A 27,563-nucleotide genomic window follows, 5' to 3' on the forward strand; every position below is an offset into this window, starting at 1 on the left:
ATTTTAGAACATTATTAGCTCGAATATTAGACAACCGAGGAGAAGCAACTATTATAAGTGAGAAGCTTCAGAAAAAATATGTTTATTTTCTTTCCGTGCAATAAGTATTTGAAATAGTTATATTTTATGCAAATCTAGTCTTTCAGGTAAAGCTTCCTGTAAAGCATTTGAATAATTTCAAGAGAAAAATTGTTCCGGGGCCGGGTATCGATCCCGGGACCTCTGGTTGAACGTACCAGCGCGTTGCCAACTGAGCTACGCGGGAACTCTACCCGCCATCGTCTCAACTTTTCTCTTTATATCCACACAACTCGCGTGGGCTGACGAAACACCAGAGACCCACATCGAGTGCACACAAACTCTGTGTGACTTGGAATTGTGGTTTTCTGTTAGCGTACACAGTGACGTATGTATTATGCAAATCTAGTCTTTCAGGTAAAGCTTCCTGTAAAGCAGATTTGAATAATTTCAAAGGAAAAATTGTTCCGGGGCCGGGTAGTTATATTTTATATTATTAGGTTCTTTTACGACGCTTTATCAACATCTTATGTTATTTAGCGTCTGAATGGATTGAACGTAATAATGCCGGTGAAATGAATCCGGGGTCCAGCACCGAAAGTTACCCAGCATTTGCTCATATTGGGTTGAAGGAAAACCCCGGAAAAAATCTCAACCAGGTAACTTGCCCCAATCGGGAATCGAACCCGGGCCACCTGGTTTCGCGGCCAGACGCGCTAACCGTTACTTTACAGATGTGGACGAAGTAGTTATATATTATAGAAGATCCTCATGTACACAGCAATAATCATTACAATAATCATCATCTATGTTCAGAGATTGAGCTTTGATAAAGCCTGTAACCTAATTTTTGTGAAAATTGTGAACAATCGCTAGATATTTATATGTAATAAAATTAGTCTCTCCGGTATTGTGGTAACCAATTACCATTAACAGGACGATAACAAGCAAGGGAAGTATACACACTTCCAATCTTTATTTTCAAGTCTAAAAGCGAAATCGGATTCGCTGTATTATAACGAGATACATTATTAATTGAACTGTACTCGTTCAGCCAAGTCAGAATCTGTTCCTCTACCTATTTTTTTATTTACAACCTGCATGCTCAATTACTGGAGTAATACTACATGAATTGATTTACCTTAAACTATGTTCATATGAGCCGTTCAGAGCAGAAGTGGTGCAAGTCAATTTTGACTTACACCACTTTTGCTCTGAACGGCTCATATAAACTAGGCTAATGATTCGGTCGTTATTATACAAATTTAAATGACATGAATATATATTTTGCCTGTAACTGTATATACGAAGAACAGAGAGGTTGAGAGAGAGAGAAAAAAAACAAAAAGAAAGTAGAAATTGTATTTTGTATATTATTTAATTGAGCCATTCAGAGCAAAAGTGGTGTAAGTCAAAATTCACTTAACACCACTTCTGCTCAGAACGGCTCATATAATTACTTTATATTATTCTAAGAGTTATTTTATAGGCAATATAGATGGATGAATTTTGTACTTTTCTTTCATTGTAATTTGTCAAATTATATATTGTTAGTAAATTTGATCAAGATCTTATGGTATTTGTACACTAGTTTGTCTTTACTCACTGGCCAGTTTTCAGTATTGGGAACGGCCGCTTTCAGAATGTAATTTACAATTGCATAACAAATTATCTATTGCTTGTTCGTCATTGTTGCATGGACATAATGGGCTATCTGAAATTTTCTATTTATGTAGATAAGATTTTATATGTCCGTGTCCTATTATTATGGTTTTGAAGTTCGGGGTTATGTTAAGTTTTAGTTTTAACCGATCGTTTATATTTGGGGAAAAAAGATTTTGTGATTTGTCCTTTTGTTGTATTGTCCCATTCGTTTTGCCACTTCACTAAACTGAGGTTGTGTATTTCACTTTTCACTGCACTTTTTGGTGTCTTGCTGTAGCTCTCTTGAATATCTTCGGAGCGTGCTGCCTACTTCGCAAGTTGATCTGCTAATTCATTCCCCACGTGTCCTGAATTCTATATTCCAGCTCTTCCTCTCTGCCTCCTTTACTTCTCTTCTGATTTCTTCTATGAGATGTGTATGATTTGTTTGGTTTCTAAGGGAGTCTAATGTTATCCTGCTATTTGTTCCTCTACCTAATTCGGTATTATGATAAAAGTTTGTACAGCTAATCTTGCAATGTGTTATAATAAAGGAAGGCTTTTTATATCTTAATGATAGAGCAAGGAGGCTCAAATACAGACGTTGTTTGTCGGACTAATTTCCTGCAGTGTGCAGATTTTTTCCTCTCTCACCCCTAAAACTTAGCCTTTGTGCGTCGCACGTTATCACTTTAATTAAAACCCGACCGGTGACATTTTCTCCCGCTGTTTGTTCTTTCCACCGTACAGCAGCACTGCTATCGGCTCTCTACTACCTCGTTATTTCGTCAAGAGGGACAAAAAATAATTAATAGAGGATGTCTGATGCTGGATTTGGTATGTCAATGAAACTGAGTGGAAAGCTCTTCTAATTCGCGAACAGGGATCAATTCAGTTGTCCGCAGAATGTTGGTTGAGTTAGTAGCTATCAATATTGTGTTGTTTTTAGGTCTGTATATGTATATGGATATGATTTCATCGCTAAGTAAAATACAATATATAGATAAATATGGTTTAAAGCATTCTAGAAATTTAGAAAGTCATTTCCAACCTGTACTTTTGTGTATATGAAGAGCGTTTATTTTCAATCATTTGACTTATCATTTTCAATTTGTTAACACTCGTTAATACACGTTAAGTATTAAAATAATACATTATATAAACGTTTTCGTCTTACTAGAGCATCTTCAGATACAGTTAATTGCAATATCTATACAGGGTGTTTAAAAAATACGGGGAAAAATTTCAGGTATGTATTTCCCACATGTAGACAATCAAAATAGTTCATTACAACAAGTGTCCGGAGATGCTTTATTTCCGAGTTACGGCCTTCACAACTTTGAAATTCACCGGAACGTTGTTCTTTCCGCAGGTCGTTGCCGTCAAAGGAGACATTAAGAGGGCACTCTGACAGTTCATTCCGAGGAAAAGGTTACATTTAGTGTTGCGTAGGCGTTAGACTTTGCGACATGTATTCAAATCAAGAGCTGGCAGAGATACACTTCATGTACGGTAAGGCGGACGGCAATGCTGCGCTGGCTCGTCGTTTGTACCAGGAGAGGTACCCACAGCGACAATGTCCAGATCGGAAGACATTTGTACGTCTCCATTACCGTCTGTGCGAGTATGGAAAATTTAACTCTCCTGGTTTGGGAAGGGGACGACCAAGATCTACAACTCCAGAAGTACAGGAGGAGATTCTGGAGGCTGTGAACATGACTCCTTCTATCAGCACACGAAGGGTAGCGTTGCAAGTCAATGTTCCTCATACGACTGACTGTCTGGAGACTGTTGAAAGAGTATCAATTGTATCCTTATCATTTGCAACGTGTACAGGCCCTATCACCAGCAGATTAACCTGCAAGAGTTAGGTTCTGTCAGTGGTTCTTGCAGCAGTGTGGTGTAAATCCGAACTTTCCTGCCTTAGTATTATTTACAGATGAAGCACAGTTCATACGAGATGGCATAACAAATTTCCACAATCAGCATGTATGGGCGTATGAAAACCCACGTACAACTGTTCCATCTCATCACCAGGTGCGGTTCTCCCTCAACATGTGGGCCGGTATCATTGGTGATCGATTAGTTGGACCCCATGTACTTGTAAACAGACTTACGGGGCAGGCGTACACAAACTTCCTGGAAAACACCACACCTCATGTTTTAGAAGACACTCCACTGATCAATCGTCAACACATTCACTTCTTGCATGATGGCGCTCCTGCACACTTCAGTCGTACGGCTCGCCGGTACTTGGATCGAAGGTTTCCTAATCGATGGATAGGTAGAGGTGGCCCAATTGCTTGGCCTCCACGCTCACCTGATCTGAACCCTCTCGATTTCTACTTGTGGGGCCATTTAAAATCATTGGTTTATTCGTCTCCGGTGCCTGATTTGTAATTCCTTCGGAATCGAATTGTGGCATGTTCTGAGGACATACGCAATACTCCTGGAGTTTGGGATCGTGTTCGCAGGTCAATGAGACATCGATGTGAGGTCTGTATTCAAACAGGAGGTGGACATTTTGAACATCTTATGTAATGACAACGAGCTGCGGAAAGAAAAACGTTCCGGTGAATTTCAATGTTGTGAAGGCCATAACTCGGAAATGAAGCATTTCCAGACACATGTTGTAATGAACTATTTTGATTGTCTACATGTGGGAAATACATACCTGAAATTATGCCCCGTATTTTTTAAACACTCTGTATAACCTAAATTCCGTTTTATGATTACAAACATTTCGTATTAGGCCTACATCGTGGTTATATACTATAATAACCTTGTCAAATGTCTTAAAATTAATATGTCATTTACAACGATCCCACGAGTCTTATTTATATAATTACGTATTATGTTTTCTATATTGCAATGGTGTTATAAGCTTGTTCATTTATAAACTATATGAATTATTACTTTTGTATTGAAATCAATATATTATTAAAATTTATCATAACATTAAATGTTAAAAAACATTATATATACAGAGTGACTCACGAGGATTTACCGTCACTTACGGAGCTTATTTCCGAAGATATTCTGAGCAAAATATGTCATATAAACATGAGTCCTAATCTCAATATTTTCAAAGTTACATTAATCTTAAGTTGTTTGCGAAATACCACAATTCTTTGGTTTTAAGAGTAAAAGATAAAGAGTGAACTATTCAGTGGTATCATTTCTTTAATTATATAATATTCTGAAGCTGAAAATGTGTTGTGAATTTCATAGTTGCATCGTAGAGATTTTTTTTAAACTACAAAATTAAATTTTTCTTGCGGATTTATCACAACAATATTGTTAGAATTCACGCCACTCTTGTAAATTCTGTGAGACTTTACTCTAGGATGCATAATTAAACTGTAAAGAATCAAGTTCCTGAAGTTGTACGATTTGTAACAATTTTTGTAATACGTGCGTAAGAATAATATAATTTTTAATTGAAAGATGAAAAACAAAATCTGACCAAAACGATTAAGAACACATTTTTAGCTTCAGAACACTAGCCAGTTAAAGAAATGATGCTTCTGAATAGTTCACTCTCTATTTGTAATATTCTTTTACCCTTAAAACTGAAGAAAAACGGTGTTTTAGTTACAACTTGAAATTAGTGTAACTCTGAAAATATTGAGAATAGGACACATGTTTATATGACATTTTTTGCTCAAAATGTCTTCGGAAATAAGCTCATAAGTGGCGATAAATCCTCGTGAATCATCCTGTATGAAGGTTAATCTTATTCTATTCATGTGACGAATATCGTCTCGATTTATTGGTTTTGTGCCCCGTGAAAGTTGTTGAGTAATACATGGGTTATGTTATGTAGTTTTTGTATGGATTTTTTTAAGTTGAATATACAGTAGATTGGATCGACGTCTTCTTATTCATATAGTAATGTGAAGTAGATCAAAATGCTTTACATTCTTGGTGTAGTGTTTATAGACGTTTATTTCATTTGTTAATGAGTGTTGTAACGTTTTCTTGTTAAGTTAAGACTTGAAGGTTTGCCATGGTAAGGTTTTCTTGATAAAGTATTGTGTAGCCTATGTATGTCGAATCGTGTTACAAGTTGTCCCTATCACGTCTAGATAATGTTATGAATTCTCTGTACTTTTGTGTTTAATTATTTTTACTGTGTTATTATATTTAAAGCCTTCCGAATTTAAATTATGAGAATTGTTCAGGAATTTATTACCATTTATTACCAGGAATGCAGTTATTGGAAGTTATATTTTCACAGTTCCTGGTATACGTAGATTATAGGTGGGAGGTTATTCGAAAATAACCCGTTTCCGGTTAACCGGTTATTTTAAAATTAATCTAACCTGAAGTAAGTTGACCGATCAAAAATAATTGGTTAACCGGTTTTCCGCTTATAACTTTTTTTTAACATTTTAAAGTCGGCAAATTAGTCCGGAAAACAAAATGAGCGGTTAGTTGCAATAGAAATCAAAGAACAATTTGCAATCGGCTGTAATGTAAACCAATCACAAGATAGTTAAAAGAACGTCATTAGATGCTGAAGATCATCAATGACATCCCTAACAAAATACAAAAAATAATAAGAGGTTATGAAATTGCATTACTGTAGTTAATCATTTCACTCACATTTGGGATTATAGGTAAGATAAATAAAAAATAACACAAACTACATAATTTTTACAATAATTATCTTTATTATGATGCACTTCGACGGGCAATCAAAGTTTCTCGCCGTATGAACAGAGAACATCTATGATAATGTCAATCCCTGAAGTCCACCTGTGAAAATGATCGTTATTGGGAAGCTAGAGACCTAATGGGACAATTATATATAATATCAATAACTTATGACATTAGAAAAAAAAGTTTTTTGCCGTTTAAAATGCTCCAATATTCGCAGGTATATGAGGCGTTCAGAGCTAAATTGGATCGAGTCCATGAGACGTAGTTTTGAAATAATAGGACTTAAAGTTAACTTGCTCTAGTGGATTATCTAATTTCACTAGCAATAATTTTATTGCTCCATTCTCAAATTCTAGATTTATAAAATATAAACAATTGTGATGTTAATTAATGCAACTATGGCTCAGAACATCGTGAACAAATAATCTTAGTCAAAAGTGACTGGTGTCATCTACCGGGGAATGCATGGAATTAAGACTTGATCCATTACTGTTCGGAAAAGATCCAACTTCAGATAATCACAAAATGAATTAAACTAAATTTATGAAAATTTGTGACTTGATCCACTTTAGCTCTGAACGCATCATATATTATAAGCCAACCAGAGTCTGTGAATAGGAGAGGCATTCTACCACAGTCTAGTGTATACAGTCGCAAAGCTCAATACGTAGTAAATATGCGAACATTAGATAGTTGCTCACCACTAGGATCGCTAATATCGCCTCATTACAGGCAGTGCAAAATAGTACCGTCACAGTCTATTGTTTTTAGCACCCTCAAAACTCAAGCTTCGTGACTGTATATAGTAGACTGTGATTATACTGTATTATTCAAATTGATTCGAAGTCGAAATTCATTTTGCCATCTATGAACAGATAAAGTAAGAAAAGCAATATCGCATAGCCTACCCCATCTAGATATGGCCTACGAAACAATTTGTATAGTACAAAATAATAAAAATAACAGTGTTCGATTGACATTAAATGTGAGATAAATTTGAAATAGAATTGATTCGGTGAGTATTTTAAAAAATAACCGGTCTTTCGGTTATTTTATCAAAATAAGCGGTTATTTTTGGCCATCCCTAGTATAGATATTAAGTTATCATAAATAGCTGGACATAGACATAAGTTCGTGAAACTAATCGTAACTGTAATACACGCAAGTAAGATCGTAGCGAGGTTCTTATTCGTCGTTGTCCATAAACGCACGTTCTCAATCAACAGCCTTACTCACCAATTTGTGAAAATGTGAGTATCTGTGGGCTGTGAATGCAGATTTTCTCGTAACGATGGAATGGCTGTTGGATTAGTATAATATCTATGTCATAAACAAACAATAGCTTTTTCAAGTTGAAAGCAAAATTTCGACATTTTTAGTGATTTGCTGTATTTAGAATTATTCAACGAAAACTTTCACTGTGACAGAATGAACCGAATTTAATTTCGGAAGGAGGGCGCTACGACCCAGCACTGCGACCTTAGGAGATTTATTGCGGTCTCTCAAGCTAAGCATATTCCCAACCCACACCGGCTAACTACACAAGGTTCGCTGCGTACCCAATTTTAGAGCAGGCAACACCACTCGTCTCTAGGCCAGCCTCCTTCCTTGCTGGCGTTCTGGGGAATGCTATAGGAAGAATAATTTTCTTGCAGTGTTTCCACCTGTACACGGCACAAATGTTTCGAGCCGTCTCCGCTGCCTTTTATCCTCTATTAAACTCAACGACAGATATCGTTGTTGATTTTATGAAACCTTCAGTGACGTGAAGAGCATAATTTTTTCAGGTGGAAGGAAAAAGTAATTACATACCAATAGGTCTACACAAGAATATTAGATAATTCGGTGGTGAATATAATACACATTAATGGCATTGCCTATTGATATTTAATTTTTTCTTCCTCCTGAAAAATTATCCTCTGTACTGTTACATAGCCTATACTTTGTAAGGAGTGTGGCTTTGTATGGGGTAGAAACATGGACATTACGACGAAGTGAAGAGAAGAGAATAGAAGCATTCGAAATGTGGATATGGAGAAGAATGGAATGTGTGAAGTGGACAGAGAGAGTAAGAAATGAAGCTGTGTTGTAAAGAGAGGGTGAAGAAAGAATGATACTCAAACTGACGAAGAAGAGGAAAAGAAATTGGTTGGGTTACTGGCTGAGAAGAAACTGCCTCCTGAAGGATGCACTGGAAGGAATGGTGAACGGGAGAAGAGTTCGGAGTAGAATAAAATATCGGATCATAGACGACATTAAGATATAGGGACCGTATGAGGAAACTAATGGAAGGCAGAAAATAGGAAAGATTGGAGAAAGCTGGGTTTACAGTGAAAGACCTGCCCTTTGTGATAAAACTAAATGAAATGACTGTCACATAGAACGTTTCATAAAATCGACAACGACAGGTCGGGAGTGTTTGTTTTCTTTTTCACTTGACACTCCATCTTCTTTAGCCCACAAATAGCACAAACTTTCTTCACATCCGCAAAATTCAGTGAGTATTTACAGACACAACATTATAAATAAATGATATGACAAACGATAAACTATCTTCTAACAACTCAGTGTTGTGATTAACGCCACGAAATTATGTAACAACCTAGCATTTAGAGTGTTCAAAATACAAAAATTCTATTTTCAAAGCCAATTGGTTTTCCAGGAGTATGAAGGAAGGGAATAGTACAAGGCTCATTTACGTAGAGAGTGTAGAAGTTGCAGTGCAAAATACATAATTAGATAAATGCATTATTCAACAGTGTAATCAAATTGATTCTTTTAAGACTCTGCTGGTTATTAAACTAGTAACGAATTGAGTTACTATGCAGAATGTTTGTGAGGTAGGGACCACTAACATTAGATACAGTTTACAGAAAGGTCACGTATTTCTGATAATCTCGTCTATTCTCTGTCAATCCAAATATCTGTAACACAGCAATACTGATATCGCCAGTAAAAAAATAGTGAGATATTAATCATCATCTATTAATATGTCAATATGGGAATATCTGAAAAACAGGAATTAAAGACAAACTTCTGTAAATAAGAAATAAAAAAAATATATTAAATTTAACTTCTTTGACGTTTACAGTTTTCTGGTTTAGACTTAGGAGGAGCATTCATCTTTCTTGTATATTATGGTTGAATATCCCATAGAACAGGGCCATGCAATATGCATCCTGTAAAGTATGCGATCCTTCGATGCAACTACGAGGTTGGAATCTGTAAGTAGTTGCGAAATGCCGGAGAAATTATCTTTCGGAATACTGTTACAAACCCAAAATTGAATCATCCAATATGAAAAGATTCCAACTTGAAGACAACAATAATTTCAGATACATTTTTTAATTTTACTCTGATATCTGCGTGATTGATACAAGATGTTTTTGATAGCGCCTCAAGTAATAAATTAAGAAGTCTGAGTGTAAACTGTTGCTATTGTAACATACGTATAATCAGGATTTTAGTGTATGGAGTTGGGCTATTTTGACACAGGAAAATGTGTTTGAGGATGAGTTCGGACATTTAAAATTAGGATTACATGTGAAATAGATATCTAGCATCCTGGACTATAAGCAGAATAATGAAAATCGAAAATAAGTGGATTTAGTTCGTCTTTTCATTAGTATTAGGTATGGACTATAATTTGCAACAAAAAATCCGCAAGTTTTTTATTCGTGAATACGTCTGTGATAAAATTGATGATAAGGTAAACGTCACCAGTGACAAAGCCTTTTAATGTCGATATCAGGCACAAAAGATTCGGAAACACTGCACTCAGAGTTTGTATACAAAACAAATTGAACCGGAATATTGAGAAACCTCGCATGTCTAGAAAACTAAACTTTTCAGGAGATACAAAAAACATCATAGGTCCTAGATTTGTGCTCAAATTATTTTTTCTTAACACTTTAGCTAAAATGAATGTTGATGGGAATATGTGGGGTTTCTCTTCATAATATCATGAGTCTACATGTTTAGAATACGAAATCAAATATATAACTCAATTTCGTTAAAAAAATAAATGAATAAATAACAAAAAATGGAAATGTGAGGTTTCTCAATATTGTGATTCAATATACTACTGTACTTGTAACTACTATACTATCAAGTTTCATGAAAATATTTACATAAAGTTATTTTGTCCAGCTAGATTTGCCTCGCAGCGCCCCTGTCTCGCCTGTAGTTACGTAACTACCTACTAGATGGCAGGTGCGCGGCTCTGTCCTGCATTCTTCTGTGATGGTAGCACCATGAAGTTCTAGAGCGAGCAGATTTAATGTTGCGTGAATATCTCTATCGTGATTCAAATCCGCCAGGGATGTTTGTTCTCGATTAATGTAATGCTAATTTTTATCTTAGATGCAGATCCGGCCTCCATAGGTTATCGTAGTTTTATGTAGTTGTCAAATTGCAAGTTGGATACCGAAAAGGGACACAATAGAGGAAACTTCTACAGTGAAGTCCAGGCCCCTTTGAAAATTTGAAGTCCGGTAAATATTGTAAAGAACAAGAAAATTACAGCAGCTGATAAGAAGATCGACAGCTGCCTAGCTTTATAATGTGGCACATCTTTACGTAGAAATAGATGTGGTTGTTGCGAGAAATGAATCGAGGTAGTACAGTAAATGCATTAATCTTTATTTATTGGGTGACAAATCAGGGCACTCAACAGATTTAATTCCGAATAAAAAGGGGGAATACAAGAAAAACAATGGGAATACAATGAAAACAAAGAAAACAAAGGGAATACAGTGATAACAAAGGGAAAATAGGAGAACGAGAGCACAAGGACAATAAAAAGAAAACAAGGAGACTACAAGAAAAACAAGGAGACCAGAAATGCGAGGTTCAATACAGGCAGTATCTACAGTTCCGAACGCTGAGATTAAAAAATAGTTACAGGATAACAAGGATAATACAATGAAAATAATGAAAATACAAGGAGAATAAAAATGCGACGTTCAATACAAGCGGTATCTACAGTTCCGAAGGCTATGAAGAGATTAAAAATTTTGTTAAAGGAAGGGGGGATAGAAGGAGAACAAGGTAAATATAATGAGAATAAGAAAAATACAAGAAGACTAGAAATGCGAGGTTCAATAAGGCGATATCTACAGTTTCGAAGGCTATGAAGAGATTAAAAAATTAGTTAAAGGAAAGGGGCAATACAAGGAGAACAAGGAAAATATAATGAGAATAAGGAAAATACAAGGACACTAGAAATGTGAGGTTCAATAAGGTGGTACTACTGTTTCGAAGGCTATGAAGAGGTTGAAAAAATAGTTAAAGGAAAGGGGCAATACAAAGACAACAAGGATAATACAATGAGAATAAGGAACATACAAGGAGACTAGAAATGCGAGGTTCAATAAAATGGTATCTACAATTCCGAAGGTTATGAAGAGATTAAAAAATTAGTTAAAGGAAAGAGACAATACAAGGAGAACAAGGATAATACAATGAGAATAAGCAAAATACAAGGAGACTAGGAATGCGAGATTCAATGAGGTGTTATCTACAGTTCCGAAGGCTATGAAGAGAGAAAAATATTGTTTTAAGGAAAGTGGGAATACAAAGAGAACAATAGGAATAAAAAGGCAAGGAAGATATGAGATCAATGGGAATATAAAGACAACATAGGGAATATGATGAGAATAAGGGGAATAAAATAATAATAATAATAATAATAATAATATTATTATTATTATTATTATTATTATTATTATTATTATTATTATTATTATTATTATTATTAAGGGGAAGACAAGGGAATTCTAGGTGAAAAGAGGAATGCAAAGAGAAAAAGGAGATTAAAAAGAAAGTACAAGGAGAACAGAGGGAACATAAGGTTAATAAGAGTACAATAAGAATAAAAAGACAAGTATAAGAAAGGAAAGGATAGAGACCAATAGAAATAGGAAAATACATGAAGAAGATGGGGAATACAAGGAGAACAAAGGTAATACAAGGACAACAAGAGAAATACAAGCATATCATGACGAATACAAGGATAACAAGAGTATTACAAGAAGAACCATAGGAATACAAGGACAAGGGGGTTGCGTTCTCCGGGTTATCTCCTATACCTAGACTTACTAACAGTTGCTTATAGTCTACAATAAAATACTGTACGCTATATATCAAACATATTTCAATACCGTACAGTTTTGAAGTAGATACAAGTCACAGACGAGAGTGGTGAATCAGTACATACAGACAAATTAATGGTACTCATATCTGACAATTTAAATAGATCAATATATATTTTAATATGTATATTGTACTACCGTTTTAATACTCTTGAGAATGTCCCTATACACTTTACTAATAGTAACCCAGTGTCTGAAACATATTAATTGAAGGCAGTGTTTGTATTTGGTTTGCAGATCTAGATTACGAGAAAAAAAATTAACATCATGGAGAGAAGTTGTAAATCATGTGATATAGTGATATATCAGTGTAATAGGAAACGTTATTCAGAAGAGGGCTATTAGTCATTTTTGGAACTGTTTCTTCTTTTACCTTACGACCAACATTTACAATGCTATTAACTTTTTGTTTCCTTTCCAGTAACAACGCATCCCTAACTTTCCAAGAGGTATTATACATGATGTTGGAATTAGGAAGAGACTGTACTGTTGCTTTTATCAAGGATAAATGGACCGCTAATGATATATTAAACGATTAACAATTTGATATGATGTTGCTTTATTGTTAAAGAGTGAATGCATAATATGATACATGGTTTAGACACGTTATGTGACAAGTACAATGACTTTAGTCCAGTTCATTAGGCAACCAACACTACACACATTAATGAGATTTACGACAGTTCGGTCCGGTTATGGATTCTGTCTCCGTAAATGGATCTGCACTGTTCTCCACAAGTTGTCACATATAATATATAGAATGTTCTCACAATAATACTTCAATTTCTCCAGGTTATACAAAGCAGCGTTTGAAACACAGGATTACATTACGAGACAACGTGTGAAATGTTTACTCAATATTATTGAAATTATGAATGATAATGGAGATGAGGTTTGTTGAAACTTTTCATTTCTGTGATTAGGTGAGAACTGAATTAGGCTACACTGTTTTATATATTTTACATTATTGTACATATATATCATAAAACATTTCCATTATCTAGAAGCCAATTTTCATTTTCTAAAATCTCTGCAATAACAGTATTCTCTGACACTAGTTAATATCGTATTAATTGCTTTTATTTATTTCAATGAACATTTATATCTTAGCCGTTTCAGTCTATATTTGCTGTAAATGAATTTATTTCAAATGTTTATTAGTAATTTTACTAGCCTTGAAGGAAATCAGAATTAACAAGTAGCGTTTTAGTCTTTATTTTTATTGTACGAAAGAAAATAATATAGAGCTATTAAACAGAATTGTATTCCCAAGAAAATACTCAAATTCCCGGTCCCTTCTATATGGTATCCTTAAAAGTGATGATGACATCCTTCTGGAACATATTGGGTGTGCAGAAATTATCTCCGTCGATCTGTCTGTCGAAGGGGAAGCCCATGGGCTTATTGACGGGGTACTTGTGTCCCGCCAGAGTGCCGCAGTAGCTGATAGCACCTCCATACTCGTAATCATAGGGTAGATCGTTCACCTGCAAGAGAGGACCATCAGAATTAGTTTTCATCTGCTGGAATTCATGCTTTGTGTTTCCTTCTAATGTGTTTCGAAAGGTTGTGCTCACACTGAAGGAACTAAGAGAGGGATTGGAATATAACAGCTTCACAATAGACATGTTTGTCCTAGGAGTAAGCCTGAGTCAATATGGGCATGTGAATGTCAGGAGAAAAATGAAGAATGTGATCCCAAAACTTTCCCAGTCCATTTTGATAATTTTATGATTTATACAAATATATATGATTATGTTTGCGACTCTACCATTAGGCTATATTTTAATCTTATTTTCTTTCAAAACAACGTTTATCATTGCCTAAAAGTTTGTGTTATTGTGCATGTCACTTGAAAACTCACTCAGTCCGTAGACCAGTGGAAAAAAAACTCGTCCAGTTCTTTCATGAAAATGGACTAAACGTGTTTTAGAATCATACTCTTCAATTGTTGAATAACATTTACCAATAAAATAATAATAATTTATGTAAAATGTTAAATACGCAAAGATTACACGAACTTAGCAATTGATTTTGTATCATACCAAAATTTGTCCGAACTGGCTACCACCACACTGTCGGAGAAAAATCTGACTCACTCTCCCAAATATCCCAGGAACCTTCTGACTCTTTCTGAGTCTTCCACCAGTGTAATATCTAGTGAAAGAGGTTTTCGATATGCCTCCTAAAGAAACAATCAAGGGAAATCAAATGAGGGGAGCTGGCTGGTCATTGAATTGGCCATCCTTTTCCTATCAAACGCCCGGGATATGCGAGATTTAGAAAGCCTCGTAGAGCAAGAGTGAAGTGTGCTAGTGCTCTGTTCTGTTGCATCCGCATCTGCTGACGCATTATAAATGGCAGGTTTTACAACATCTGTGCAACAACTTGTTGATAAAAGTTGTAAATCTTGATGTTCAAACGTGATGTCAGGAGGTAAGTTATTAAGTATAATTACATTCACAATGTAGTTTCTGACATTACGGGCTTGTACTAAGTGAGGACTACTTCTGAGACCACAGGTTACTATTCGAAATGTGTTATAATTAGATTTCTGTATAAGGTCATCTAGTTTGAGCATAATCTTATGTAATCCCTCATACATTTTACCCTGTCAATGTTTGAACTTTTCTTTTTCGGGAAATTTCGAAGTCATACACTAGATAGATACGAAACGAGAATCAGTGGCGAGGTGTGACTAAGAGTTTTGAACTAAAACTTAAATATTCCCTCAGGAAAGTTGATTTCATTACCTTTTCCGTCTCGTAGTCCGTGACGATGACATACATAGTGAAGATCATGCCGTCCTTCTTGCCCTTTGGCAGCAACAGGCGATCAGGGTAGCCACAGTGGCGCACATCCTGCAGGGGGCAATGTACGAGATAAGCCGACCTTCACATTGAACTTGAGATGGTTACTATGAATAACATATTAATCAGTAATAAACACTTAGAAAAATTGAGGTCAGATGAGATTACGTAAACATAATTGAAATGTAAACAAGCAGTAGTCTGTACATCTGGACTCAGTCTAAGGGTTTACTTACTTCCAAATTTTTGGATTATTGTATTTTACTCGTGCGTGTTCGGATCATGAAAACCCTCTTTCGTGCCGAGGAACATAATTAGACATTTCGAGTTAATATAAAGAGTGTAAACGATATAAACTGCTAAATAATGCTGGTGGCAAAGCATGAATAACTGAACAAAAAAGTCAAATAAAAATGTTTCTGTGGCTGTCAACATATTCCGAGAAAAAATGTGTGTTTTGAGGCCAACATTTTTGAAAATGAGAATAGACAGTCATTGCTTACTTTGTCCAAAATATACGCTGAAGAAGTCGTTTGCTATTCTGTTGCGTATTGGTATAAATGTTGTGCGCAAGGTCATTGGCAATGTCATTCACGTTCAGTCGAAATTTAAACAAATAAATAAGACTATTATGAAACTTAAAACACGGTATTTTAGAAATAAAAAATAAAATTATAAGAAATAATTAAATTTCACTAGACATTTTGTTCAATAGACTAATACGTATTGTCTACATAATTTTGACATTTAAAATTGTTTATACCCTGAATTATGTTGTATATTATATACATCGTGTCCAGGCTTACGGTATCAAGAAATAATTGTTCACATTTTATTAACAGAAGGATATTTTCTTATTAGGCCTGTATGTTTTGACACAGGATGCAGAAACTCTCCAAGATTTTATTTTTATAACAAAAGTGCTATAAATCTATACAACAAAGCAAGAAAATTGAATCGTATAAAAAATATACGATTTATCACTGCGATTTACGTGCTTGCTTTTGCTTGCTGAATTTAAATCTGTTACTAGAGTTCGACGCCGATTTCATCTAGAATTCTACGTGGATCCACCTACAGTGAGTAACAAAAATATTCGGACATCCGTCAACTAAAAATTCAATGACATATATTTACATATAAATATATAAAAATAAGTTTTCCTTAATTTTTCCCTAAAAGTATCCCATTTCATATAAACATTTTGTCCACACCTGTGGAGTAACGGTTAGCACGTCTGGCCGCGAAACCAGGTGGCCCGGGTTCGATTCCTGGTCGGGACAAGTTACCTGGTTGAGGTTTTTTCCGGGGTTTTCCCTCAACCCAATAAGAGCAAATGCTGTGTAACTTTCGGTGCTGGACCCCGGACTCATTTCACCGGCATTATCACCTTCATCTCATTCAGACGCTAAATAACCTAAGCTGTTGATAAAGCGTCGTAAAGTAACCTACTAAAATAAAAAATAAATATAAACATTTTAAACACAACAATTCCAAATAACTTTATTTTCTTCTAATTATAAAACATAAAGGAAAACATTTGACTTCTAATACTAACAAAAATATTCGGACACTTTTTGAAAAAAAAAAATGAATACTATTGCAGGTCGTTATTATTAGTATCTTGTAGGACCACCCTTGTTTAATAACCTCTTTCAGACGGCGTGGCATGCTATATACTAATTTTTTTGTTATGTCTATAGGAATTTTCACCCATTTTTCTTGAAGTCTTGCTTTCATCTCTTCTTTAGAAGAAATAGGCCTTGATCGAACCCTCCTGTCAAGTTCTTCCCATAAATGTTCAACAGGGTTCAAATCCGGCGATTGTGGAGGAAGATGAAGCACTTTAGGGCATTTGTAGAGCAGATATTCTTGTACAATATAGGAGTTATGCTGGGGTCGTTCTCCTGGTAAAATATAAACTCCTTTTTAATCCCAAGCTTTTCTTCACTTTTTACTAAATAGTGTTGCAGGATGTGTAGGTAGTCTTCCTTCTTCATGATATCCTTGATGAACACCAATTCACCAACCCCAGAAGCTGACATGCACCTCCATATCATCACATTTCCTCCACCGTGTTTAACAGTAGGTCTCAAATTCTTGGTTTTCATTCCCTCCTTAGGCTTCCTCCAGACCATTTGTATACCATCGCTGTCAAAAACATTGAATTTGCTCTCATCAGAAAAAAAGCCTTTTTACACCAATCTTCGCCTTTATTTTCATATTCCTTAGCAAACTGAAGTCGTTTACGTCTGTTTCTTTCACAAACATAAGGCTTTTTTCGTGTTATTCTTCCGTTGTAGCCCCGTTTATGTATTGCCCTTCTAATTGTTTGGACAGGCACTTTTTACCCGTAGCCGATTCAATTTCAGAAGCTAACTTCGGAGCACTTATTCGAGGGTTCTTTTTAATTGTCTGATAATAAGAGATTCTTCTCTGTCTAGGAGGACTTTTCGGCGACCTGTTTGCTTTTTCAGCTCTATTCTGACCTCGTTTTTATATCTGAGAATTATGTCAGACACTGTACTTCTCTTCATCTGAAGTAAATCTGCAATGTTTCGAATCGTTTTTCCTTTTTCGTGGTGTAATATCACTAACTGCCTCTGATTAAATGTTGTTTGCTTACCTTTACGCCCCATTTTGTGTTCCGGCTTGCTCAAACGACAGCACAAGTAATAATAAAAATGGCTCGTATCTTATTAAGACTCGGTACGTCCACCTACTGTGTAATGTATGTGACCAACAGGGGTGTACAGAATAGGACGAACAGGACTGTCGGAATATTTTTGTTACACAGTAAATTGTATATTTGTTTATTTTCATATAAATATATTAACATACCATTTCATTAGCAAGCTCTTTTTATGCCCATGTTATGCAAATTGGTTTATTTGACGTAACCGCAAGCGTAATTTCTGCGTTTTTGCAAACATGTTTAGTAACATACACATAAACATTTGGAATAGTAAGTGTCCGAATATTTCTGTTATTCAGTGTACGTCGAAATCAATTTTGCAGTGGGATAGAACTCTTAAAGAGATAGAATCCTGGATTCCACAAACAGGCAAATATCCGAAGAAAAAAATAACCAAAGAAACGGTCCATCATTTACGAATTGTATTCAATGAGAGCCCATACATATATAGGTATAACACACTGCTTCAATGTTGTAAATTACTCTTTAAATGAGAATAGTGATCGGTGTTACCTTGTTCACCATGTAAGTAGTCTTGCCCTGCAGTGCCTCTTCCACTCGTTTGGTAAGGACCTTCGTGGTCTCGCGGTCAGGGATCGTGACACTGGACTCGCTGCTCTTGCGCTGTACCACTGTTGTTCCTTTGTTTACTGTAATAGAATATTTAGTTATAAGAAGTTACCAGATATTCTGATTGAATTCAAGTTGTGGCACTTCTATATATAAATACAAGAATATAGCTCTATAAATATAGCGAACCCTTCGATTAGTGGCAGAAAATGCAAGAAAAAACTGTAGGCTGTTCTAATTATATTATTTCAGAACAAAGAAATATCAAGCATATACTCATATAGGGTAAAAGAAGGCCAAATAGTGTAATATCATTGTGGTCTTTTCTTAACGGGGTATAATTTCAGAATGTGTTCGAAAAAACGACAGACTTTAGAGAGGTAATGTTGGGACATTTTGTATAAATAATACAAAAAATGAGCCTTTTATTGGTTTGTTGTACAACATTGACGGTTTGGTCGTAATTTCATTGAAGTTCGGAACAAAGTCTGTAGTAGGAAGACGTGGCTACCGTGCATTCATTGACGGTGAAAGGAAGCCGAAAGCAAAACGAATGGAAAGGAGGAAATGCACAGCCACCAATGTCTCTCTGTAACGTGTCAGGTTACTGAAATTTTCATTCAGTTGCATACACGCTTTTACGATTACTACATGAGTACGTGTTACAATATTGCAATCTGTTCGCTTTTATTTTTATGAATATCTCAAAAACTGTTCACAAACGACCACAATAATACTATATACTTTCATGTTAACTCCACTCCCTGATTCATCTCTCAAAATGATCCCATTTAGTCCCCTTCCACCTGATTTAACTGGTCTGCCAAATTACGTTTCTAACCTTTTGTGACGAACTTGTCAATCTCGATCATGTACAGTCGTTTCTCGTTGATGGGAATCTCCTGGCCGAACCAATCGTACTTGGGCGCGAGGAAAATTCGCACGACAGCCATGGCATCGCGTTCGCTATTGACGGTCACCTGCACGGAGAAGGGCTTGTGGTTCAGCCTGCGCACTCGCGCCTTGATGTCCACGTCCTGCAGTTCAGCCGTATCGTCCAGTGCGTTCAGCATATCGATGTCGAAGTCCTCGAAGTACGTGACCAGATCGTCTACGGTCAAGTCCTGGATGGTCACTCCGTTAAATCCAAGCTGCAAAAATAAAACAATGTAGTCTTAACTGAGAGTCCGACACAAAAGATGGTTATTGAATTCAACACATACTTCTTAGCCATGACATAAACCATTTTACCCTGTATTTTAATGGAAGACTTTATATTTCAGTTAAATACAAACGCCTGTAACACGAATTTAAACTAAAATTCGAGTCCCAGTTATTAATCCTGGAAGTGATAAAATTCTTATGTAGTTACGGCAACAAAAAGAAAGTGAGAACGAAATAAAGATTGCAGTATTTTAACACATACTGGTGAAAACAGTCGTTCAGAAATCTTTCTGTGAACTGGATAACAGAATACTTCACTAATTGAAATAAACAAGAATAAATAGGGAACAATAATGACTTGAAGACTAAAGACGAAAGATGAAAAATAAACTAGTTATAAAATATCGAATACTGAATATAAAGAGAAACATATTCGTAACAGTAATCCAGCAATGTTCGAACATGAGAAAGGCACTTAAGACATTATAAACTTCGTCTTATTTCATATGAAAAACTAATCGCAAGGTCTATGTCAAAATTAGAGACGAACAATGATCGAGAAAGCAAGACTAACAGCGCCCGCAAAGCCGAAAGCCCGCACGACATTGTTGTATACTCGCGTCGTAAAGACAGCTTGTGAGTGTTTCGAGACGTCGAGATTGATCACTCCCGAAGTCCCAAACGTCAAGCAGACTTGAATCGCCACAATTGTTTATACCTGACTGAACTTTTATCTACTTTGGCAACTGTTATATATCTATAAACAATCAAGTACCCTATTTGAAACATCAAACATCATCTCTAGCTTTCAGTGTATAATAATCCGTTCCCCAGTGTTTATTTAATTACTAGGCCCTTATTAAAAGGCTAGAAATATTCTTTTCATATGTTTGAGATCAAGTGTGCAATCTCAAGCAGAAAGATATTAACGTTATGTTTTATGTTTCTGATAAATGCAAATTTATTTGAGAATTGTTTTTTCTATTTATATAACCATAGTTAATGTCATATAAATCATATAATAGAACCAGAAGATTTTGATAACTAAGATACTGTTCTGTTTTGTCTTTTTGTCTCATTTAAACATTTATAATATTATTTATTTCAATGATGTATGTTATTCAAAGTTACGAAATCTTTCCACACCGACCAAATGCTATTTCGAGAATGATGAGCGAGACTCGAAGCGCACGAGAATGACGAGACGAGACTCGAAAGACAAATGCAACGAACACAGCGAACGAGAGCGCCAGTTAGTTTTTTTCATCTCTAGTTAAAATTCTTAAGAGGTTAAACCATGAAGGGGTAGGAGTGGAGAACAGCGTATATTTTCTAACAAAGTGGAACAAATACGACAGGCCATCTCCTACAGAGCGAACATCGGCGAATATCGAACTTTGCCATATGCGACAAACTTGAACCGAACATAGCGCTTGTAATGCACGACGCTAATCTAAAGCGAAGTGTCGCTTTAAACGGTGCGGACAAGACATATGACATGACGAGACTTTAACAGAGGTACTCATAGACACGTTTTTGGGTCCAAGATGGATTATGAGTGATTACAAAGATCGATTCTCAGATAGTTAGAAAAATATAACAAATTGATATATAATGGTCAACGAAGACGAAGCGGACAAATGCGTGGGAGAGATTGCCTAAGAAAATAGGAAAGTTCATAGACAGAACTTCCGAAGTGGCTGACAGGGAGTACTAAACTTAATGTTATTCAGGCAGGGAGCTAATTCCTCAAACATATATCATGAATTAGTATAACTTAAATATAATCCCGTGTAAAATAATCCTTCACTTCGTTACATTCAATAACAGCTCAAAACTATGATCACTTAACATTTCCTCTTACTTTTCTGATTATTATAATTTATAAAAATGAATAATAAATTTAATGTAATTGAAATAATAATTATATAATAGCCAAAGAAAAGGAAAAGAACTAAATATACTTGCAAGCAGGGAATTCATATAAATACCATAAGAGAAAGGGTTGTAAAGGCTTACAAGCGAGAGAAAAAAATTTGATGTTTGGAATCAGAAGACATAGATATAGTTGATACAATCATTTAAAAATGGTATACAAAATCGAAGAAACAAAAGTAAATATAATTCATAAAATTATTTATGGAAATCACATATTTTGTTACAGATGCCAGATATTGGGATTATGGTTTTACTGTAGCTTTTAAAATTATGACATTCTTGAATGCTATGATTTGTCGAAACACTACCAGAACAGATACAAGTGAGAATGTATAAATCAATCACGGGTTATATTATATTTTTCGTAATAACATTAGTAGGCCAAATATTATTAGCAGATTCTGAAGATGGCCTCGAACGTTCTGTTTTCCAATTACAACTCATTTCTGAGGAATGCGGGATGAAAATATCAGTTAATAAAACTAAAGTAATGGTATTCATTGGAAAAAATGATCTCCGCAGCAAAATTTGCCTTTATAATAAACCTGTAGAATAGGTCTCATGTTCTAAATATTTAGGTTATCATTTAAACTGTGAACATGAAAAAGTTATTTCTACAAAATTGAATTACTTTAATACCATTAATAACATTTTTAAACCTTCTTTTGTCCAAAAACACACAAGAATTAAAGCCTATAAAATATTGGCGAGACCTATTCCCATATATGGAAATGAAGCTTGAACTGTACATAAATGAGATGAACACAGAATCACTGCCAATGAAATGAAGTTTTAAGAAGAACCGCTTGCTATACGAGATTAGATAAGATTTTTTTTTTTGATATTTTGAAAGAATTAAATATTGTCCCAATTTTAGAGAAAATTCTAAGTTATAAACAGAAATGGAAATCTCATATACTCAGGATGACTAGAATAAGGATAGCACATCAAGCACTAAATTACTACCCTTTAGGAACGAGATCTTTGGGACGTGTGCTGAAACGATGGAGTGAGACTGTAACAGGCCACCAGGCTTAATACGTGATAGGAAGAAGAAGGACATTAGTACAAACTTTATATTTTTACAACGAACTCATTTAATTGTAATTTTACATGACCCTTAGACATGAACTTTACGTCTTCCAAATAGTATTCATTATTAATTCAAGTAGACTAAGTTAGTCTTCACTTGACTCTTCTATTAAATTAATTAACCTTACCTCTTCCATAGTGTAATGGGGCAGCAAGTCCTTATGAAGCTTGAACAGATTGTCGATATATTTGTGCAGGCGGAAGAAGGCGGGGTCACGGGTTGCAGTCTCGAAATGTTCCATTACTCCTGGAGGCATCTGCAACATGTATTACACATCCAAAACTAGAATAATACATGCTTTCATTTTTATCGTCTGGAAAACTGACTTTGAACAGAATATGGTATTCATGTATCGGTACAAGAGATGAACAACGATCGATAAAGCAACACTAACAGCTCTCGCAAAGCCGAAAACCCACACGACAGTGTTATATTACGTCGTGTCCTTGACATAAAGACTGGTTGTGAGTGTTCCGAGTCTCGAGTTTGATCACTCCCGAAGTCCCGAAGTCAAGCAGCCTTGAATCACCACAGTTGTTTATACCTGACTGAACTTATATCTACTTTGGCAACTATTATATAATATGTATAAACAATCAAGTAGCCTATTTGAAACAGTGTATAATAATTCGTTCCCCAATCTTTATTTAATTACTAGGCCTTTATTAAAATGCTAGGAATTTTCCTTTCATAAGTTTAAAGTGTGCAGTCTCAAATAAAAAAAAAATAATGTTATGCTTTATGTTTCTTATAAATGCAAATTTATTTGAGAATTTTTTTTTCTTTTTATATAACCATAGATAATATCATATAGTAGAACCAGAACATTTTGATAACTAAGATACTGTTATGTTTTATCTTTTTGTCTCATTTAAACATTTATAATGTTATTTATTTCAATGATGTATGTTATTCAAAGTTACGAAATCTTTCCACGCCGACCAAATGTTATTTCGAGAATGATGAGCGAGACTCGAAGCCTACGAGAATGACGAGACGAGACGAGACTCGAAAGACAAATGCAACGAACACAGCGAGCGAGAGCGACAGTTAGTTTTGTTCATCCCTAATCGGTACCTTAAGGAATATATCATATGATAAAATAATATTATAAGAAATGTAAAAAATAAGAATATGTTATCTAAGCAAAGTAATAATTTAACATGGAACAAGAGATGACAAAATGATGTTCAGAATGGTTAAAACTACAGAAATTATCATTACGATGAACTCCATTTCGTGAAATGAGGTAATAATAAAAAACTGAAATATACAATTATATAACTGCGATTTGGATTCTGAAGAGTGGAGCAAATGCCACTTACTTTAATTAAAATGTAATGGTTACAAAAATGAATTATCATGAAAGACAAGAAAATAATAGCTACATTAATTTCTGGTTGTAACAAACGATCTGAACGTACTGAAGAATTTAGAAATACTTTAATAAATTTGGCATGACTATGAAAAAGAACGACGAACGAAAATTAATAAAAATGAATGTGTCTCTTGAAGTTTTTTCATAGAACAGGACGCCATATCATCAGAAATTTGTAGTTTAGATAAACAGAAAAAGTGGTAACTGTCCATACTCTCCCGGGACACACTACTGGCACAAGCCACTGCAAGCATTGCAGTGAGTTGGAAACATTACTACGAGTACATGTGCTAGGGAGCTGTCCCCAAGGCGAATTGCTACGAATTAACCGACACGAAACCATCAGGATCCTTTTAGAAAATTCTCTTCGACCCAAGGGCTTAAAGTGCACGAGAAAATACACTAAATTGCAGAGGATGGAGTACACGTTGGATCGGCATCATTGCCATCAACCGCAAAACTGAAAGAAGCCGAAATAATCGACCCAACTGCTCACTAAGAAACCTCCGTATCCCAACCCGTATAAGGAGAAACAACGAATCTACGAGCCTACCATTCCATTCTTTCTGAACAAATACTCTTTAAAGAATATTAATCTGACTGGTTTGTTTCTCGGGGCACGATGAACCATCCCTAGTTTTTTATTAAATGGTATAGCAAATATAAATTGCCCGCTGAATTCAAACAGGATGTTGTTTTGTCAGTACTTAAGGGGGGAGAACGGTATTTTTGTAACTTTTTTCCTATTTGGTTTAAAATATTAATTTTTTTGTATGTAGAGAACTCATGGCTATAATAACTCAACTAAATATAAATATTTAAAAAAATTATTTGGGAGTCCAGATTTGAAAAAAAAAATTACCAATTCAGGATTTTACTAAAACCGATATATCTAAGCCATTTTTAAAGACAGATTTAAACAGTTTACAATTTACTTATAAAAGCATGCTCTACTAACTGTCTGTAACAGAATTTTTGTATTAGTCCCTATATTTGTAAAATAAACAATATATTAAAATTTAATAACACTTTTTGATTTCCATTTTTGCAAACGGACAGACATATTTTTAAAATGAAATCAATTAGCAAAATTCTGTTACACAGAAAAGTTTCCTAATAGTCTAGAGAATGTGTGTTTTAAAGTTTATGCATGTATCTTTAATAATTCAGAAATTATATCCATTTTTATCTGGCAATGAAGCTAAAAAATGAAGTTACCGGAAACAACGACCAAAGAGTGCTGTGATTTAAAAATCCAGAGCGCAGGAAGTTTAAAATTGGCGTCTCAATATCCGATAAGGGCATAAATACTCACAAAACGTTATGCATTATATTCCACACATATCACAGAACATTTTAAAGAAAGATTTTTTTCTAATTTACTCATTTTTCACCAAAAATACCGCCTTCTCCCCTTAAGAACTCGATACTTCAATAAGGAATCACTTGTCTAGTGTACAGAGCACATACATAGTTGAAAATAACAATTTATACCTTTTTTAAGTTGGAAACAATATTGCTTGCTATTCTGTGCGTTTACGCGAAACTGTATTTTGAATAAGATAAATAAATCCAATTAAAATTCTCAATGAAGTATATCTCCAATTTGTTACACATATCCAAAGGTTAATTCCATTTTAAAATTTGCCTACGTGAAATGCAGTGAAGCTAGTTATTTTATTATTTATTTCAATATTCCATTTCGTGAGCAGTGTGGAGTAAAACATTTTAATTAACAAGTAATGTGGTAGTACATACGTTGAACTTTCCTTTGGGATCGGTAATCTGACCCAGCATGATGTGGCCGTAGTTGTGCAGAGCTCCATAGTACTCGGGGTGCTTGGAATCGTGTGAAGGTTCCACCATGCAGCCGAGAATGTCGATGCCTTGCGTGTTGTTCAGGGACACCATCTCACCCGTCCTCTGCAACGTATTACACATGTAACAATTTCATAATATTTATCATTACGCAATACCAAAAAAAATTGTACCCAAATCATATATACGTAGCATATATAACATATAATATTGCACTGTGTCAGTTTATTTTATTAATAACATTATATGCACCCAAGTTTAATACATTTTGAAATTTATTTTTCGTATCAAGAACAGGTACTGAATCACACAAAAATTCTCCAGTTTTCCGAATGTTACATTTATACAACAAATTACATCCTCATCCAAATGATGATATTTTCAATATGAATTTTTCTAAATACAGAATAATAATTTGTTGTCATATTTTGCAAAACATTATTATTAGTTAATTTCAAGCTACTTTCAATGTCTTTTTTTCTTTTCCTCTTTTCTATTTTGTTTCTTCTTTAAATAAAGTTATATTTCGTTTTCATTGTTTATGTTTTATAAATTATGCAAATTGTAAGTCTTGAACTTTGTAACTGGGCTTTGCCTACTACGTTCATAAAAAATAAGTAAACATACTGAAATTTAATATGTTGAAATGAAATTTCTACGTTTCCCAGCAGGAATTCTCTCGAATCAAAGGAACACTAGTGACATAAGAAATACATTTGCTTAATATCAAGGAAAAATAGGGGAACTATAAACTAAATAAAAAAAATTATGTACTACGATTGGCTTTATCTGCAATGCTTAAGCATTCTACGAAAATTGCAGAGGTATTAGTTAAGGGGTTAGGTACAGCTCAGAGCATTAGAACTTTTGGAAATATTCAACAATTTCCCCCCCCCCATTACTGTATCTTGTACAACAATGAAAATTGATATGTGTAAAACACTATCCTTCTGCTATAAGAAAAAAATATTTTTACGATTTAAAAAAATATTTATACATTTTTTTTAAGTTCAGAATGTCCACTGTGCAGTGATGAAGCTTTTCCCTCATAACTCATAAACTGGTTAACTTTTTCATGTTCTCTCTATTTTATTTTATTGCTGAAATCCATGTTTACAATATCGTGCTCTTTCAATTACATTCTTTAATAAATATTTTTTTTATTCTGTGTTAGAAGAAAATACTGATATTTTACCGTTTTAAAAATGAATTTGTTTTTTATCGGACAATCTATCAAAGGTAGAGAAGTGATCTTGCATCATATTGTAGATATGACATACATAAATACACACAAAAATTTCATCACAGACTGTTGGATAGTTTTTGAGTTATGTGGGAAACGCTTCATCACTACACAGCGAACTGAATTTTGAAAAAAAAAAATGTAAATAATTTTTTTAAATCGTAAAAAATATGTTTTAATATAGCAGAAGGACATTGTTTTACACATGCTAATTTTAATTTTGTACAAGATACTGTAATGGAGGAAAAAAATGTTGAATATTTCCAAAATTTTGCTGTTGTAAGCAGTACCTAACCCCTTAATAGTCCAAATGATTGTAGAATTTTATTTCACCAATAATAATCTTCATTAATTTCATGAAAATATTGGGCATAT

At 34.7% G+C, this 27,563-nt stretch overlaps 2 protein-coding genes across 2 annotated transcripts in view; one reads left to right on the plus strand and one right to left on the minus strand.

Annotated features, from left to right (window-relative positions):
• Positions 1-27,563, plus strand: part of LOC138716507 (hemocyanin-like) — a 168,594-nt gene that overhangs the window by 10,298 nt on the left and 130,733 nt on the right. The window lies entirely within an intron of this gene.
• The window catches only part of LOC138716511 (hemocyanin A chain-like), a 53,548-nt gene continuing 38,999 nt past the window's right edge, over positions 13,015-27,563 (minus strand). The window contains exons 5-10 of the mRNA XM_069849656.1: positions 25,886-26,050; positions 22,877-23,005; positions 19,396-19,705; positions 18,498-18,634; positions 15,233-15,340; positions 13,015-13,966 (exon numbers count right to left, since the gene is read on the minus strand). Coding sequence (XP_069705757.1) covers positions 13,778-13,966; positions 15,233-15,340; positions 18,498-18,634; positions 19,396-19,705; positions 22,877-23,005; positions 25,886-26,050 — 1,038 coding nt within the window. The 3' untranslated portion in view covers positions 13,015-13,777. The remainder of the gene's footprint in view (positions 13,967-15,232; positions 15,341-18,497; positions 18,635-19,395; positions 19,706-22,876; positions 23,006-25,885; positions 26,051-27,563) is intronic.

This window comes from Periplaneta americana, chromosome 16 (genome assembly GCF_040183065.1).
Source record: "Periplaneta americana isolate PAMFEO1 chromosome 16, P.americana_PAMFEO1_priV1, whole genome shotgun sequence".
NCBI lineage: Eukaryota > Metazoa > Arthropoda > Insecta > Blattodea > Blattidae > Periplaneta > Periplaneta americana.